An 18,878-nucleotide genomic window follows, 5' to 3' on the forward strand; every position below is an offset into this window, starting at 1 on the left:
AATTAGGATTTGACATTTTTCCATACTTAGTTCACAAGTTTATTATGAAAAACACTGCAGCTCTGTCCTGCAGTAACATTGTTTTACAGAAAAAAACAGTTCTGTTCAAAGTAATTCACTATCCTTGGACAATTACAAGGGACAATATGGTAGGGCAAAGAGTGGAAGAGGGAACTGAGTGCAGACAAAAAAAAAAATCAATACAATTAAATTAAACAGTATTCCCTGAAAATAAAACAAACAAACAGTTTCAGAACAAATATGAGGCCTTGGTACTTATTTTAAAAATGTTCTTTAAGCTTCAATGATTGTTTGCTGCTACCCTTATCTACAGTCATGCTGAATAAAGCTATAGCTAAATGGAAAGTTAAATGTATTCACGAGGTGTTAATGTCTACATCTTATTATTTGCAGTCTCTCAGAGAAAGCAAAAGTAACTACAAATAGCGCTATGCCAGAAACTGGTTTCTTGACCAACAATGTTGCTTCAGCATGCAATGAACTGATTCATTCTAAAGTGGTCACAGTTGTTGACGACAAGAGGCTTTGTATTTGAATATGGCACGTCTTTTGGTCCATGTGAAAACAAGTTTGAATGTTAAATATTTTCTGACACTTTGGAGTTACTGTTGCTCTTCCCATTTTCTTCAGGTCAACATATGGTTCATGGCAATACTGTACAGGTCTAAAATCTCTTTACAGGAAGTAGTCTGGGGTGCGACGAGTCACATGCGGTTCACCTCTGCGCGGTGCTGGATCAAACTGCAAACTGAAAAGCACAGACATTAATGAAACTGCACGAGTCCCATTTACATGCAAGTATGTTTTATATGTGAAGTGCAGCAGCAGCAGTCTTAACACAGGTACAATTAAAGTCTTCTAGAACGAGCATTCAACTTCTTCCACTCCTCCTAGCAGGTATTTATAACCCCCATATTTTAAACTTCTCTTACGGTTACTGTGAAGAACTGGAGAGAAATTAACCTTAGCTTTAAGACTCAAACTGGTCAAACTTTAGCATATTTTAGAGAGATAAAGTCTCCAGTAACTGTGAAAGGGAGCAGTTTACACAATGCTTTTGCCTCATTTACTAGTAAAGTCGCTGCTGAGGTAGTTAATTAGAAATCCCATATAAAAAAGCAGACATCCTAACATCTGAAGAACTCAAAGATTCCAAGTTTCTTGCCCTAGACTGATAGGAGGGCAGTATCTCAGACGTGACAGTACTCCTACTCTGAAATCACATACCTCTACAGTATTTCATTAAACTCATTACACAAAACAAAACCGAGGAGTCATCTTGGTTGAATGCAACAACTGCTCCAGATATTTGACTGCAAGATTTTAGATGCAACTAACCCAACAATTCCAACATTCACTTCACCTCCCAAAAGCATATAGGGGGAAACCCCCCATACCTTAACGTGGTAATTAAGTGGGATCTTGCTACAGCAGTTATCTTAAAATCATAAGTAATGCAGTTCTCATTTTTAAACATACTTACAAGGAGTATTTTAGAGTATCATCAAGTTCCATAATTGCAGCCTGGTTGCCACAACGGTAACAATAGTTTGGAGCGCTGAAAATCGTTACTACATTCCGATCATGGCACCAGTTGTACCCCTGAAAAAGGGAAAAAAAAAATTATGACAACCAAGTTAATTTGTTGTACCCCATATAAACATCTGACTAGTAATGCACAAAACCCTAAGTGACATTTGTAGTGTCATTTTAAGTAAGATTAAGGCTGTATCTTTGTCTTCTTGAGAGAAAAAGGGTAAAAAGGAATTCTGGCCTTCATGTGTTGCTTACTAGTAAGCACGAGCTAAAGATATTTATTAAGAAAACCAGCAAGAATTGTCCGTTGCATTAGCGTTAAAAAATTAAAACGGCACTTCAGCACTACACAATCTATTCTAAACCTTCAGCTGTGCTTGCCAAAACCAGAATCAAGGCATACATTTAGAAATCTTAACTGCCAGGGATAACTAGAGACTATGAACCAAAAACAGTCATCCAAGGTAAAAAGGAAAAATACATCTTTTTTTCAAAGCACAAGCATTTATGTGCATTTCCTTACCGAGGGCCTCAGCATTTACGTTTAAGAACCCTTTTACCTACACAGAAATGCAGTACCACATCCACTACTGAAGTCTGTTTTGGAACATGACTGTAAATTTTCAGAAAATAGGCCAAAATAAAGGTTACTCTACTGTCAAACTGAGAATCTCCTTTAGTAGCACATGAACACTGTCAGAGTTTCTGGAACACTCTCAGCTGGATCATGAGTTGTCACAGCAGCATATGCACCTCTCTGACATGCAGAGTACGGTATTAATGGACCAACTATACAATCAAAAGTTTAAAGGCACAGGCTATCCTGCTTACCTCCATTACCAACTGATGAGCTCTTGAAACCAACGTAAGGCCATTAGCATGGTTAAAGGTTTCTGAAATATCCTGTCCAAATGTATAACCTGCACCTCGAGGAGAAATTCCCCAGCCACCACGATCATCTGGATCTGACCATAGCAAGTCACACATTGGACCCTAGAAGAGATGTAGATGTTTCGGAAACAGAACGCAAAAAAAACAAAACCAAACAAAACCACAGAAAACCTGCACATAAGCCACCCCTGCACAACTTGTTGCAGCACGTCTTTTAAGACTTAAAAAACCCCCAAACTCGTCTGTCTTTAGGCAAGCACATGCCCCTTATTTGCCTTCAAAGAACTAAACGAGAACAGGAAGACAGACACTTTCATATTGCTAAGTTGGTTTGAATTTCATTTTCGGTCTGTGTACTCAAAGTCCCCATATACATGCTGAATCATGAATCCCATGAGTTTAGAAAATTATTTTTCAGTACCTCATGGGGAACTTCCTGCAAGCGATCAAGTGCTCTGATGTGATCCAGTGTATCTATCGATGGAGAGAGGCCACCATGTAGACAGAAAATCTGGAAGAGTTAAATAGATGAAGTTTATCTCATTCATTTACATTAATTGTAAGAGTGCAATTGTAATTTTCTAGTGTAAATGATTAGGAGAAAATCTGCAAAAGATTCCTTTAAAGCCAAGAGCTGATAGTATAGTTTTAATAGCTTCCTTTACAACTAGTAACATTTAACTTTGTCAAATATTAACGTACCTGGCCATCCACCAAGGCAGTTAGAGGCAAGTAATCAAAAAGGTCTGTAAAGTATTTCCAAACATTTGCATTTCCATATTTTCTTAAACATTCATCATAGAAACCATATACTTGTGTGATTTGCCTGCTTTCATGGTTCCCTCGAAGAATTGTGATACGTTCACGGTAACGGACCTAAACATTAACAGTTTATTTTAGAGGCATTAAAATATGTATGTCTTCCTAAAAAACAGAGTTTGCACCCCTCACCCCCCCTTCACATGTCAATAAATACCAAACACTTTTCAAGATGAAGATTCCATTATAACCTTTGAGAAAAGAAGGGATAATTCAGCCAAATCTTCAGCTGCCAAATACTTTTGAAATTAATTACAAATTTTATTCATCGTTCCTAGTGAACTTCACTACACCCCTGCATCAAACTGATATCTACAAGCAAATTCTTAAATACCACTACTTCGGCAGGTAGCAAATAAATACAGCACTCATTTAAGAAAAAAAATTAGGCTTGCATATGAACATTTGATTTTTTCAGAAGTATCTTCGAAAACTATGCCAACGTTTCAGTTTTTGTACCTAGAACACCAATGTAATGCAAATCATAACAGATATTAAGTGTAGTCAGGATAGTAATTATATGCATTTCATACAGAACTATACAGCTGAGAAGAAAAGTTACCTTAAGAGCTACAAGCAATGTGACTGTTTCGACTGAATAATAGCCTCTGTCAACATAGTCCCCCATAAACAAATAGTTTGTGTCTGGTGATTTGCCTCCAATTCTGAAAAGTTCCATGAGGTCGTGAAATTGTCCGTGGACATCTCCACAGACTGTGACTGGACATCGCACTTCTTGTACATTAGATTCTTTTGTCAAAATTTCTTTAGCCTATAAAACAAAACACATATAAATTGTCAATTTGTCTATGAACAGTCAAAGTACGCTCTACCACTTCCAGCTCTCTACTACCTGCTCTCTTTATGAACTCCTGTCCCCTGCTTGTCTGAAGTGCTTGAGATAAACATTATCTTTACTTAAAATAAGATTTTGCTTTATGCAACCCTGTATTAGTAACAAAAATTTGGTTTGGCGGTTTTTTCCCCCTCCTTGAGGAGGGTATTTCAGAATTAATTTCCAGCATAAGAAAAACATCAGACTTTCTACAATAACGGTTCTGTGAAGCATAAACCAGCAATTATCACTGCTGGAACTGAAGACGTTCACAAGTATTTGGAAAAATTAAAATTAAAAATCATGTTAATGTCTTATCTCCAACCCTTCAAAAGCCTGAACTCAGGCATGGCCAAAACTGACACTCTCCCTCTGGGAGGTGAGCACAGCCATATCAGCGCCCAGGGTGCTCTACACTGCAGACACCTTGCTTCAGAAGACTGTTTGCCACCCATCTATACATACATCTTTGAATGCAATGGCAAAGGTTCTACATGAAGCAGAAGCAAGAACGTAACTAACATCCAGTGGTACCAGCCACTGCAGAGCAGGTGGATTACCTGCAGAAGCTTCCTGAACAAGTTTTCTGTAAGTACATGAGTAACGCCGAGTCGTGTCTTTATAAACTAAAGTAGGGAAAACATCTCTGACACCACCATTTTTTTCCAAAAACTGTATACATTAAAGTTGCAGGAAAAGGCAATGTACATGAAGAAGCACAAGCTAAAAACAGCATTAGAAAGATGATTTTGAAATAACGCAAGAATTCCTTACTGCCATCACACTGCCAGTTGTTACAATTTGTTCTCAGAATAGTCACCAAACATGTGCCACAATAATTTTCTAAATCAAGAGGGTATTAAAAATATATATAGTAACAAGTTTACAAATTCCCATCTACAAAGATTTCCATGCCTTTCAACTGCTAACGTTCCTATTCAGAAAGGATCCCTTTTTACCTCATTCCCAGAACAACAAGAGAATATATAAAAACCGTCCTGTATTTTATAACCCAGTGTGTCTACAAGACTTGCAGAAACAGCACCAAATACCACCTATGCACAGGCCACACAATCCAAAAAAACTCTGAAGCACACACCAGCATGAGACACAGACAGAAGTGCAACACTGTGTTCATTTTAGGGTCACTTTCTTAACTTTCTCAAACCTAACCTGACAACTAAAGCAGAATACTCATTTTTGGGGGCTTCTGCTCAGCAAAGTAGTAGTTTGAGAAGCTAGAAAAAAATCATCATAATCTGAAGAGCATCATATTTTAAAAGATTAGGAAAGAAAAGATTTGAATTAAAATCTAAACAGTACATTAAACATTGGGTATTGACATGAACCGAACTATTAAGAAACATGCTGCTGTGTCCAAGTTTCCACCCTATTCATGAAGCCATTAGCAGGAGACTGACTGACACTCCCACCCCCAAAAGTGGTGTCTCACTGCTGCTGCACATTGTCCAGGCTAACCACCACGGTCACTGCTTCATAGAAGGAAAGTGCCAGCAACACATAGTTTAATGATGGAGACTCATGAAATCCAACATTTCATTCAACACCAGCAAGAACTGCAAAAATGCCATTGTGGTTGAGCACCCTGCACAACACAGAGCTTTAGATATTACAGCATGAGCAACAGAGTTAAATCATTCTGCAGACATATTTACATCAAAAGTCAATCTCATATGACAGTTTCCACTCACGCTGTGCCTAGTACTAAAGATAGGTCATTGCTGGCTTGTGGTAGACGCTAAAAGTGTAGATTTATTTTAAGATAGCCTGACTTACATTCATTTTAATGCAGTGAAGCTCACCGGATGTTTTGAAGGTGTTTTAACAGACTTAGCCTCTTAATACACTGTTAAACTCTGAAGCATTAGCCATATTAATTCTCCTTTTGACAGGAAACGTTACAGATGCTTATAGTGCTTCGATACAAAATGACGTACTCCTTTTATTAGAATGCTTTCTACCACCATATTTTCTTAACACAATGGAAGCACTGCACAAAGAACACACCATTTATTTTTCATCAAAGGTATGCAACGTTTATGCTGACTGAGATTAAAATGGCATAGTTCTCAGCATCAGAGCTGTTGCTTCCTCAGTTTTTGAAATATTAAATCACTCAGATAATATGCACATGACCAAACACCTAGATAAGTCAAACAGCTACTCTGATGGAAAAAGACTGTTCCAGGTCAACTTGCAAAACAGCAATCTCTATTTAAATCCTGCAATGGAGGAATGCTGTTGCAAGGATTTCAGTATTTCCACATTCTGAAACAGGTTTTGTGAAATACTGCATTATGAACTGCTTAGTCCATTTACAGTCTTACCATGTCCCATAGCATTAACAGTGGCATATACTGAACTGCTTAAGCAGTGTACTTCCTGCTACAGAAGAGGTTCAGCAGAGCTGAAAGTGGAAACAGTAACACCCTGAAAACAAGCCACCAACCCATGGTCCCCACTCCATCAACCATACCCAAATTTCCACATTAAATGCATTCTTATAAAAGGGTAAAGCAAAAAGTTTTAATATTCTGTAATATAACAAAAACGCAAGTTGGCAAGACAACAGTATGTGCAATGCTACAATTTCACAATGGCAAGCTATCACTAACACTATTACTGAAGTACCCGTGACCCTAACTTTGTACTGCACTACCCACCACCATGTGTAACCTCATCTGGTTCCACTCCCTTTTTGTTGATCCTTTCCCTGAGATCCACAATGATGCTACTTGCTCAGCCACGTCATACAACTCCCTCCCAGTCCATCCTCTGCCCCCCACAAACTGGATTTCCCACCAGCAGCTCTCCTACACTTCCTCATGGAAAGGAAGCAGTAAAGCATTTTTCAGCAGAAGACAAGAGTCCTCCTTGGGCAAATCACCTGATGAAGGAGAACCAAGAAGAGACACACACACCAGATTCCTTGTACTTCCAAAACCCAGCGAGCTATTTATTCAAAGGATAATAGTGCAACACTCTGTAGTATTTTGACATCAACGTTTTGAAAGAGCCAGGTTTCATTGCCTATCACCAGGATAAACAATTATGCAATTCTGAAAAACATTTTTCTGAACACTTATTAGTGCTTTTGTTTTTCAGTCTTTTTTGCAGTTCTTACCGATTCTTAATATTAAGACAACCCTGAACATCTATGCCTTCAGTCCCTGTAAGTACCCCACATGACAAAAAGTTTAACTTGTGGTGGTATTCTAAGATTTGAAGTAGATTAACTTCAGCAAAAGCTTGCTATCAACAGCCTACTACATTACAGTTATAAGACCCTGTCTCCAAATCAGCTTAACTATTTTTTCAGCATTACACACTCTTGGGTTTCAAAGTGATAACAGATACAGATTAAGACTGAAAAGAACCCACTACTTCAAATTGATAAATGCTAATTTTACAGCCAAACACCAGTAAAGTCTAATGCAGAGAAAACATGTAGCTGTAAGACCTAGTTGCACAAGAAGAGCGTAAGAACCACCAAGTAAAATACTGTCATGTACAAGTGCTGAGGTGGAAAGGCACAAATTTTACTTAAAGCAACCTCAAAGTTAAAACCAGCACACATAAAATACACTTCAGCTTAGTCATAGTGACTGGCATTCATTCCTATTTGATACATGAAATATTGCCTTACTCATCCATTTCGCTGGAAAGAGGCAACTTGTACAATCCCAGAACACCCAAAAGACAAGAATAAAACCAGTATTGGTTTCAACACACAAGAAACCAACAATTTTTCACTTTATTGTAAAGCAAGTAGCACTGCATAAAAATGCAACCTAGTATTTAAGAATTAAAACATTCCTGGACTGCTGCACATCTTCTAAACGGCCAGATGAACAGTAAAGCACTGTTTTGTTGCCTTTGTTTACAAAAGGCATCTTTTGTGCAAAACACTGTTCTTAAAATACAAAGATTAGCTTCATTGTTTTGAGACAATGTGAGATACAAGTGTAAACTGTGTTTTATGATGAACAGTCAGGGATAAGAATTAAATTGTACGACCATACGATTTTTAGATCTTCACAATTTTGTTTAATGAGATGCAGGGGTTGTTTGTACCCAGAGGCATCTCCTATTTCCCTTGTTCCCTGCATGTTTTTATCCTATATGCCACAGTTTAAGGCTCAGAGTCAAGTCCCGTAAAGGCTATAATCCATCCGTTCTCTTTCGCAACTCACTCTACGCTAAGGACAAGCAAGTTTCCCTCATGAGAAGAGTACATGATCACCCTCGCCTCACAGAATTAATTTCAAGTAGTCCATTTCTAAAAAATCCTCTGAATTAATCTGTACCCAAATTCCTTTGTGTTTCTAGAACATACCAGGTATTTCTCAATTTCTCCTACTCCTTCTTAGGTCCATACATTCTAGCAGGAGCTCTGACAACTCAAACCAAGTAGCTACCCTGAAAAATTCTGGGGCACATAAAAAAAAAAAAAAAAAAAGGCAGTAAACATCACTATGGCTTTGTAGAATTGTAGATCAATGCTTGAAACTGCTGCACAGCAGCAAACCACTGCTATAAAGCACTTATCAAAAGATTACCACTAACTCAGTAAAGGAAACACAACCATTATTTTCATTAGACAACATGGCTCCAAAGTCATGGTTGCAGATGGTAATGTGTCATTCTTGGCAGACCAGAATTCACACCTGCAACCCACCATGCTGTCTAGTAAAGTGTGCGTTAAGAAGCATCCACTGTAACCAAGGGAGGGAAAAAAAAAAAAAAGGAAAAAAGGTAATTGTAGTTACCATAAAGATATTCTGACGAAATTGAAGACTTCAACCACACCCCTAACTTCCTGTCATCAAGATGCACAGGATATGACTAAAGGCACAATGACCAGCTAATTGGGATGAACACTGGTTTTAGCTGGCCTGGCCAAATATCGTGGCCTGGAAGAGATTCCAAGCAAAGTCATCCATTACAGTCAGCAAGTCTTCTGCAGAGGGAATACATTTGTTTCTTTCAGTTTAATGGTTCCCCCCATCCCTTACTTGCTGAGGGAAGAGTACATGTTCAGACAAAAGATGGGCTCACCATTTTTAGGGCAAACTGTATTTTCATTCGCTGTCTGACATTTTAAACAAACTAGAGAAATGAGGCTTCCAATATCACCCTTCTGTGAAGAAGGTACAACAGCAGTCAGATTACATATAACACAAATGGGAAACTGATTTATGCTGCACTTCAGAATCCACTAAGGAGTTCAATATGAATGTATAAGTAGGAACAAAATTAAAACACAAAGCTCCTCATTGACATTTAATTATTTAGTATTCCGAAGTATGTAAAACCAGGATTTCCATCCACACAGAAGCAGCCACAGCAGAAAAATACTCTTTTCCCAGGACAGAAACAGAAGATAACCAATCTGCTTTCTCTGGTTTCATGACTAGTGCCTACGCTTCTATTTCTAAGCTCTTTCACTACCAGTGATACTGAAGGTTTCAAAGTCAGTGAAGGAAAACAAGGCATACCTGGTCAGAGAATCACAGTGTAGCTCCTGGGAACATGGGTGTCATGATGTGGTCACTACATTCGTAGCCCTTAATTTTCTTGGGACAGGGTGAACAGAACTAACAAATTAACTTAAAAGTATCATTTCAATTCAAAGTGCACCAAATTAGCTATAAAAAGTTTAGTAGCTGATGTTATCACTGACAGTATTTGTCATATACACTGATGTATTCGTTAGAGAACAAGAACAGGCAATTAAGTAGCCAAAAAAACATAAAATATGATCTGCTTTGTACTCTCAAAACACACAAAGTACCCTTCTTCACTGCTCTGCAATTCAGCAACAACTGGGCCCTTACTCTTCCAGTAATTTGTTTGGTTAGAAGAGGACAGTTAAACACAAGATGTTAGCCAACCAAAAGACCAATACTAATGCCAGCACTGCATGCAAGATTAAATGACACAACCACCTTCCTTTTTCTCATGCAAATCCTAGAAGGTCTACAAGAAAGCATGCAGGCAGTAAACTTTTGCCAAATAACCCTCTATTCCTTTGTATTACAAAGTAATGACTGACACCATTTGCAGTCTTGATAGTCCCCTCAATGCTTCAGTTTGGAAAAATCATTAGCAGTCTTACATACTCAGCATAACTGAAAGGAGTTTTCTTTCCCCCAGAGGCAGATTTGGGATAAGGAAAGGGGAACTACTATTTAAGTATCAGTGCTTGACAAGATCAGATGGAAAATGAGAATAGAAAGGGGCTCCTCTGAAGGAACTCAATATCATTATTTTGCTTCATACAAAAGACCTTCATGTCTTTAACTATAAATTAAAAGTAAAAAAAAGTCTAGAAGTCTTTTTTAAAAAATACAGGAGGCCAAATAGCTGAAGAAATCCTGATGCCTTCCTCTCTAGATGGAGTTCTGAAAAACACTGCAACAGCAGTAATGCATGAAGCTGACCACATATACAGAAATGGCCTTCAGTCCTGTCTGTAGACAAGCCGCATTCTATCATTCAGTCATTAAAAAAGAAAGAGGCTAAAGCTATTCCCCAGCTATTTGTGCCCAATATCTGTAAGTCCAGCTTCATGCAGTAAACTCAGAAGGTTTTTTAACTCTTTTGCTCAAGTAACTCCAACCACAGCTACATACAGTCACGTTAAAGGTACGGTCAGGATACCTGTTGGAGGATGGGGTGAGGCACATGTCTCAAAACTCAAGAAGTATAATTCAAAATCAAAAGCATGTAAGACCTATATTGGAAGGTATTTTCAATACACCCAGCAGAAATATTGGAAACCTGATTACTGAGCTCCAGTATTTATTCTTTAGCCAGGAATAAGCTGTTTTTCCAGCTTAACACACCACCTAAAGAAAAGGAACAGAGGGCAAGAACTGCGTTACTAAATGTAGGTGTAGTGTTTAAGAGTCCCTAAGCAAGGATGGAAATTCAGTCACTGCTCCTTTGATTCCCTTCACACAGCCTTTTGTACAGGGCCTCCTTAACTCGTGCCAGACACAGCCAGACAGGTTAGGTTATTACCCTGTTTAAGGCAACCCAGATGACTAACTGAAAATGGCTAGGGAGCAATCACAGAGCAGCACTGTCATCAGATCTAAGGAGGCAACAGCCTCACCACAGGTAGATTTGGAAGAGGACATCAATCTACAGCCTCATCTATGTCCTGAGCCTTAAATTGGTAGAACTCAAGTAGGAACTTGTCCGACTTACGAGTGCTCACTTCTGTTATCTTAAGCTATGCCCAAAATAGCTTTTAAAACAACACACACACACACAAAATCTTTCATTCCTATCCGATCACAACTAACGTAATTGAAAAAAGAAAACCTGAATGGCTAACTGCCAGCACAACTCAATTTTACGGAATTTCCTAGAATTGAAAAAAATTAGAAAGCTGCTCATGCTCACATGCAAGACTTAATTCTCATATGCACGTCAAAATGCTATAAATATTATCAGAACTAGATGAGAAGGCTAGGAAGGTAGATGCTTCAAGTGCATTTTGTGTAAAGAGACAATTTCCATTTTATATTACCAATCATCACCAAAAAAAACCCACATAACACTAGGAGTGAAAGGATTTTTTTTTTTTTTTGTGTAAGTATTCCAGAATAATCTAAAACCATTATTAAAATGTCACAAAAAGCTTTTCACAATACACCTGTAACTCTTCAGAGATGGAAGGTATAACTGTACGCACCATCAATGGCTCGATCCCTGGGTACATTCAACAAAGCAGCAAAGGAGTCCTAAACCATCTTCTCGTCTCCCACAGCCCCTGGAACAATCGAAGCTGGCAGTAGTTCAAGGGTTCCCTGGTTAGTGAATCCAGAAGCCAATGCAGTAGTAAGAAAGAACTAAAACACTGCACCTTCCAGACCCATGTTCCTTCCTCTTCTGCCGGGGATAGGTGTGCAGGGACACAGAATGTGTCCAATACACAGCCCACCACACAGAAACTCTCACTAGCAGGGATTTCTGTTGAAGCAGGTTTTTTCAGTTGACTTACCGCAAGTTCAGACAGGAACATTCATTTTTACAATCACTTAGTCTGAAGACTAGTTGTATGTGATGGCTGCATGCAAAGATACAGGAATGCAAAAAGCTAGTTTATGGAAAAGCCCTTGCAGATGCAGCTGGGAACAGTTTAAAATATTCACTTCTGGCCAAAAATAATTGAAGAAAAGTAACTCCCCAACAGCAGAGGATACAGAGACAACATGTGCCTGTGTCTGAAAAGTGACGGGGCAACATCTCAGGGCAGTAATAGCTTAAAACACAGGAGTGAGATCCACAAAACTTGCCAGTCCTGTGCATGACAGGAACTGAACTTTGATTACAGGGACAGGGGTTTAACCCAAAAGGACGCTTCATCAGTAGCATACTGCCTTCCCCGAACTAAGACGCTTAATGTAAGCTGAATGAGAGTACAAGCAGCTCAAATGGTTGCAGTAGGTACATGCATGTTTGGTTAGTTGTCATCTGCAATTAGTCTCAGAAAATGTGATTTGGAAGATCCGGTGTTAAACAAAGGTGAAAGTTCTGCAACAGGAAAAAAAATTTAGAAAAACACACCATTAACAAGGTACATAGCAGAGATCAGTATGGCCTGGAAACATAATTATAGATTAGCAGTGATGACAAATCAAAACACAAATGTAACCAAGATCATTGTTACAGATCAAAAGCTGCAGGAGACAAGGCTTGAAACAAGGTTTCTCAAGTGCCTTTACCAGCATCAGCCCTTCACACAGTTTAAAAAAGGATACCTCCTGAAATAACCAATGGAGACTCTATCCACAAACTCAACTCATTCTTTTGTAACATTTTTAGACTGTCATCCCACCTTCCTGAGCAATGCACCACACCTCCACCTCCTGTGATAAAGGGTATTTATACACCAGTGAGGAGACAAGATCATTTCCCTCTACCTTCACACAAACATGGAAAAGAACATTACTCCAAAACAGCATCCTTTCATTCAAAATGGCCAGTGGAAAAACCCTCACCTGACAATAAAGGACTTCCTCTCCTCTGTTCACAGACAACAGTCAATAATTCATCATTAACAGGACAAACACTAGGGATACGTAACAGTGACTATATGGTGTACATTTTGACCACGTCTTCAAAAATTACGCTTACCAAATCCTTAAGCAAAGCACACACAATTGGTCACATAACCAGTGTGCCATAAAATAGCACATATTAAGCCTAGAATAACTTAACTGCCACTCAGAGGCTCCTATATTTTCAAATCATCAGTGAAAGCATTATGTATTATTCATGGTTACAAATTATTCCTAGACTTAGAAGACATTTCTGGCCTGTTAACCACCACCATCACCCAGGTAACTAGGCACAATGTTGGATGCACTAAGAAAGTTAACTGGGATGCAGGAATGGCCACACTTAATTATCATGTTTGTAAATAGCTGGTTTGTTCTTTAGGTATCAATACTGAAATACAAGAGAGCCCTTAGGCTTATTCTTATTAGACAGGCACCAGTCTGCACACATGATGTCCCAGCAGATCAAGAAATACCAGTCAGGAAGATCATCCAATCAGATAGTATTATGGGGGGAAAGCCCTCGCAAAGATATTTTTATTTATTTCTTTATTTTAACTAGCCCTAGTTACAACTCAGTGTGGTGAAGAATGACAGTTTATACCTAAGTAGGGTCTTTATCTGTCATTAGGAACAATAGCTATATTTCACACTGTCCTTAACACATTAAGCTATTTACAGAAAAACATAACCTTTGGGTGTGATTATGTCCACGAAACTACTCAAGACAATCGGAACACGAAGCACAACTCTGCAAAGTTTCTGAGAATCAGTGCTGGAAGCACGGAAACACACTAAAGCAAACGCTGCCCTCTCAGCAGGAAGACACAGAATTCAACTAATGCCTGGCTTTCACTAACACAGCTTCTCACTTGATGGGGCCGAGACAACTTTATGGAAAACTCGACTTCAGGGGGCCTACTTCCAATTCCTTGCATCAGCAACCATGCAGAAACTCTTAACTACTCTTAGCAGGGAGTCCCAGTAAATCCACCTGTAGTTACCAGCACAAATCATTTTTTGTTAACATAAACAGCTACGAGGCTGTACTCCGTGAAGTGCTGACCGCAGATCAGCCAGAGAGGGAATTTCTGCTCAAGCACAGTATCGTGCTACCCAGAAAAATACTACTGTTGGTCTGGAGCTGGCTCATATCCACCCAGCTTGAGGTTGCTGCTAAATGGTATTTTTCAGGTAGACTTCTCTCACGCATTCTTGTGGTCTCTCATCTCAAAACACAGCAGTTAGACACACAACTTTCTGTGACCTTTCGTTTTCTCTACCATTATTTTGGTGACGAGCATCACACATCCAGAAACGCAGCTCATTTCCATTCCTCACTGGGAAAAAATGAAAATATCATCTTGCACAACAGTGATGACTGAGACTACAGTATCTTCTGTAAGGAATTTCTAGTGGTATGCCTACTCACCTATCTAAACTCCGAGTAAACTGAAAGCTTTTTGTACATTCCTCATGCTCCTGCAAGTTACCATGCAACCTTACAAAACACCCACACTCACATGGTATTCAGGACCCTGCATCAGCACCAGTTTATAAATGATGGTGAGTGGAACGCTCACCTCTCCAACAAAGTAATACAAGGAAGAAGCTGGACCGCTGTCATTTAGACAGCCACATGAAAAACAGTCAGGCAGTGACATTGCCACTTGCTTGCAACACAGTTTAAAATACACAGACTGTATCAAATGGTAACAATTTTAAGTTACTGAAATATCAGTGAACTAAAATTTGCACTCACCCTAAGCACCCGCCTCACCAAAACACACTGGAAGTTCTTTAATAAAGTTCATGGACAGTCCTCTGGAAACAATTTGCTTCCAAAACAAAGTGCTGTAGTATTTGAAGGCATGATGCCAAATTTAAAATAGTCTAATTACTTCTCGTGGCAGGTACGCAGGCTTCTTTAGAAGCCACTATATCAATAACTTCCCATATTCTTCAATTTCCAGTCCCCGAACAGTCCACAAATATTACTTCCTTCAGTCTATAAATGCAGGAATACAGAAAACCTCTAGTAACCAAAAAAACTGCTCAGCTATTAAGTTACATCCAGAATTAGAAACCAATTGCAAAATGCAGCTGGATGCTACTAGGGCAAATTTTTCCTTCAGTTTCCAGAAGGCAATCTATCCTGGGCTGATTTTGAGACCTTCCTAAACTATAGATGTCTCAATCAACACAGTACTCTAAACATTTTCAATCCACTATCACAAAAATAGCTGGTGGCATGGGATCTCAACTGTCTATCCTGTGAATTTCCTGAAACCCAGAATCTTATTCACAGAAACCGAAGTTCTAAAGGCAACCTACCTTTTCGTCGATTATAAATGCATCTGTGCTTATTTATATGAGAAATGAAAAATCAAAGCCGTAACATTCAAGCAGCAGCTCTTCACCCCGTGTAATCTTCTACCAATTACCCTGAGCTTTTATTTTCATTGTAATAACTTACACTTTTTGGACTGCTTTAACATTTCAGCCGTATCATGAGAGCGCGTCGCGTTGATTCACTCGCGACCCCCCGCACAGGACGGGCGGCCGCGACCCTGCGGCGGGCACAGCTCCCCCGGCCCCAGGGAGGGAAAGGCGGCGGGGAAGGGCCGGGGCCGCCCGCCCGCCGCGTCCCCGGGATAGCGGCCCTGCTCGGGGGTCTCTCCCGACAATCCCGGCCGCGGCGCCATTTTAGGAGGCGATGAAAAGGCGGGAGGCGGAGCCAGGCACCCAGCGCAGCGAGAGGGGGCGCGGATCCGCCCGCGGAGGGGCCGCGGCTCGCCCGGCGCCCCGGCCCCGCTACCCCCGCCGGCGGCTCGGGCGCCAGCCAGCCCCGCGGCGCCGCCCGCCAGGTCCCGGCACCTCATCCCGCGGCCCGCCCGTCTCGCCGGCCGGGCGAGAGGCGCCTCCCCCGCCCGGCAGCACCTTCCCGGGCGCCCGCCTTCCCACCGAGAGGCCGCCTGGGCCCCGCGGGCAGCCCCCGCCGGGCGCCGCCTCTCCGCAGCGCCCCGGCCCCGGGCCCCCACCCTCCGCCCCTCACTCGCCGGCAGGGAGCGGCCCCGCCGCCGCCCGCTCGCCGCCCCTCACCTTCTCGCAGAGGCTCTTCACCTGCCCCTCGGAGAGCTGCTTGCACTCGTTGAGCTGCTCCACCCACTGGTCGAGCTCCTTGGTGAAGACCTTCTCCTCCATCCCGCTCTCCCCCGCCTCACCGGCTGCCGCCGCACCACCCCGGAGGCCCCTGCGATCCGCGCTCCCAACGACAGCGGCCGCGACGCGGCAGGACGGGCGGGCGAGTGCGGAAGCGGCCCGGAGCGCTGCGAGTGGGGCGGCCGGCGCGGCGCCCTCCGCTGCTGCAGCTCTGCCGCCCGCTGCCTCGCACCAGACCGTGTAATGGCCGCCGCTCCTGACGTCACCGCCTCGGCTTCCACTACGGGGAGGGGGGGAGACGCCACGGGGGGCGGCGGCGGCGCATGCGCGGGCGCTGGGCGGGGCTGCAGCTGCGCGCGGCGCGCGGCGCGGCGGGACCAGCCCGGCCGACGGGACGGCGAGCGGTGGGACGGTGCCGAGACGCGAGTGCGCCTGCGCGGCGCCGCGCGGCACAAAGCGGCGGGGGCGGGGGCGGGGGCGGGGGCGTGAGCGTGAGGACGGTGCTCGCGCCGCGGGGTGAGGGGCTACCGGCGCAGGCGCGTAGCGGCGCTGCCGGGATGCGGCTTTCCCGCCCGGCGGGTGAGGCGCGGTGCCGCGTCCCGGCCGTGGTGGGGGACGGCTGGCCTCGGCAGCCCGCTGGGCCTGTGGTGCGTGAGGCGAGCGGTGCTGCTGGGGGCTGGTGCCGCTCTCAGGGGGCTCCGCTTGGTGGGGCCGGCGCGGCCCCGCCCGCAGCCCTGAGGCGGGAGCGAGGGGCGCTGCTGTGAGGGGGCCGCTGGCCCGGCATAGCGGCGCCAGCCCCTGCGGCCTGGGAGGGCCGTGAGGGCAGTGGGGCGGGCCGCCCCCGCTGTCTACTCTGGGCGCACGGGCACGGCGGGGGTCTGCTGGGCATGGCTTCGTCCGGGCTGACGGGATTTTTTCCCTGTAACCCTGAGCGCGGTGCCCTGACCCTTCGGGATCAAAGCAGCGCAGGGTTGGGTGCTTAGGAATACGTCTAAAAGGCCAAGCGTGACCATTAAACATTCTCTTGTTTGTACCACTACATAGTGCTTACATTAAAAAGACTGTGTTGCATTTCTTCTCTTTCAGGTTAAATTGTTATGAATTGTTTTAAACGCTTCTTGGAAGATGATGTATTATAACCTGTTAAGAGAAAAGGAGTAAGTGAGGCACAGCATAAGCTTTCAGCAAACTGGTGATGGGCCTCAGCTGCCTCAGTGTCCTCTCACAATTCCTTTCTACCTAAAGGAAAATATGTCAGTGAGAGAGAGACAAATAAGATGCAATGAAAAGGAATGAAAGACATGCATCTGTGATCTGTAATGGTTTGTGTATTTTACTGTGATTTGCATCTTAAATTATAGAAGTACTAGTCAATGCAGGATTTCCCTTGAGTAACTTCCGAAAGACATGAAATGATCAATTACAAAAACGCGCTTTCATTTAAATGGGTCAAAATTTGGACAAAATGTGCCCTGTTGAAATTACCAAATGAACAAGGACTTTTCCTAGATAATAGGTGTTAATTGTCTTGCTCAGAGTTTGCCTAATACAGAGTCTAAATTGTTCCATTCTTGGCCTACTATTGAAGCAAATTAACAATTACGTAGTGAGCAAGGGGAAAAGAATGTTTGCTTCCGTAGGTCAGTCTTGGTTTCTTGGTGTCATACTCTCCTTCTAGATGTTACTTTGTTTGAATGACCTAACCCAGGTGCTTTGATTTTTCCGCAAGCATGTTTTTTCTGGTTTTATGTAGGTCTTAGTTTTGTGCTTAAAGTTGTAGAAAGAAAAGTGTTCATGGGAGAATTATTGGTTTCAAGAATTTACTTTGTAACACATCTTCCTTAGTACTCCCAAAATAGTCTTGAATAAATAAATGCAAAGAACACGAAGCAAAACATCATCTCTTGTATAACTTGCCCAGCTGAAGTTTATTTTCCATAATAACCGTTGACCTGGCATAGTCAGATGTTTTAAGACCACATTTAGCTCAGTTTTCCATAGAGATAGTGAAATTCTTGATGAAACTTGAGTAGGTTACATCTTTGAACTCATGGTGTCAACCTTACTGTTAATTATGCTTCTGTCTACAGAAAGTAACTAATTACCGTTATTTTTTACTTCCCACAACATTCAGAATGATCTGAACCTGCAATTTTGCTACTCTATGCCTTACTCTCGAGAGAAGAGAGTGCTTCAGCACCTTGTCAGAGTCTAACTGTGACCCAGAACAAGGTGGTCTCTGCTCTAGGCTGGCACTGGTGGCAGCCCCCTCTCAACATTATTCCCCCTCTGTTGCCAGCAAAAATGAGTGTTCAAAAAAACCTTTGTACTTGAAAAATAGTGTTCTTTGCTGCATCTGTACCCTTGTCCACTTCTTCACATGGATATACAAATGTTTTGAGGTGGCATGGCAAGGGGTGCGTGAGGTCAGGCTCAGAGAAGGGGCTGGGTGAGGAGGGAGCTGCGGAGGCAGGCTAGTCCAGCCTTCAGCTGAAAGCAGGGCCTTGCTTTGGGTGATC

General features: G+C 42.4%; 1 protein-coding gene and 1 long non-coding RNA gene across 2 annotated transcripts; one reads left to right on the forward strand and one right to left on the reverse strand.

The window, feature by feature from the left end:
- Window positions 1-8: 8 nt before the first annotated feature.
- Window positions 9-16,624, reverse strand: PPP2CA (protein phosphatase 2 catalytic subunit alpha). Its single transcript, XM_037397416.1, has 7 exons — window positions 16,300-16,624; window positions 3,830-4,039; window positions 3,151-3,324; window positions 2,870-2,959; window positions 2,389-2,550; window positions 1,505-1,623; window positions 9-769 (listed from the first exon to the last, which is right to left on the reverse strand). Exons 1-7 carry the CDS (start codon window positions 16,399-16,401, stop codon window positions 697-699), a joined length of 930 nt encoding a protein of 309 aa, XP_037253313.1. The 5' UTR covers window positions 16,402-16,624; the 3' UTR covers window positions 9-696.
- A 177-nt stretch (window positions 16,625-16,801) lies between these two features.
- On the forward strand, window positions 16,802-18,705 carry LOC119152601. Its single transcript, XR_005105817.1, has 2 exons — window positions 16,802-17,006; window positions 17,446-18,705. It is a non-coding gene; the product is annotated as an uncharacterized LOC119152601 (long non-coding RNA).
- The last annotated feature ends 173 nt before the right edge of the window (window positions 18,706-18,878 follow it).

Source organism: Falco rusticolus, chromosome 8, assembly GCF_015220075.1.
Source record: "Falco rusticolus isolate bFalRus1 chromosome 8, bFalRus1.pri, whole genome shotgun sequence".
Classification (NCBI taxonomy): Eukaryota; Metazoa; Chordata; class Aves; order Falconiformes; family Falconidae; genus Falco; species Falco rusticolus.

Excerpts from the sequence above, each read along its gene's own strand:
- PPP2CA (XM_037397416.1), bottom strand. The coding sequence starts at position 16,401 with ATGGAGGAGAAGGTCTTCACCAAGGAGCTCGACCAGTGGGTGGAGCAG. Across the intron at positions 2,551-2,869 it reads TGCAGGAAGTTCCCCATGAG|GGTCCAATGTGTGACTTGCT; the intron begins GTACTGAAAAAT and ends CATCTCTTCTAG. Across the intron at positions 770-1,504 it reads GATACTCTAAAATACTCCTT|TTTGCAGTTTGATCCAGCAC; the intron begins GTAAGTATGTTT and ends TGTGCTTTTCAG.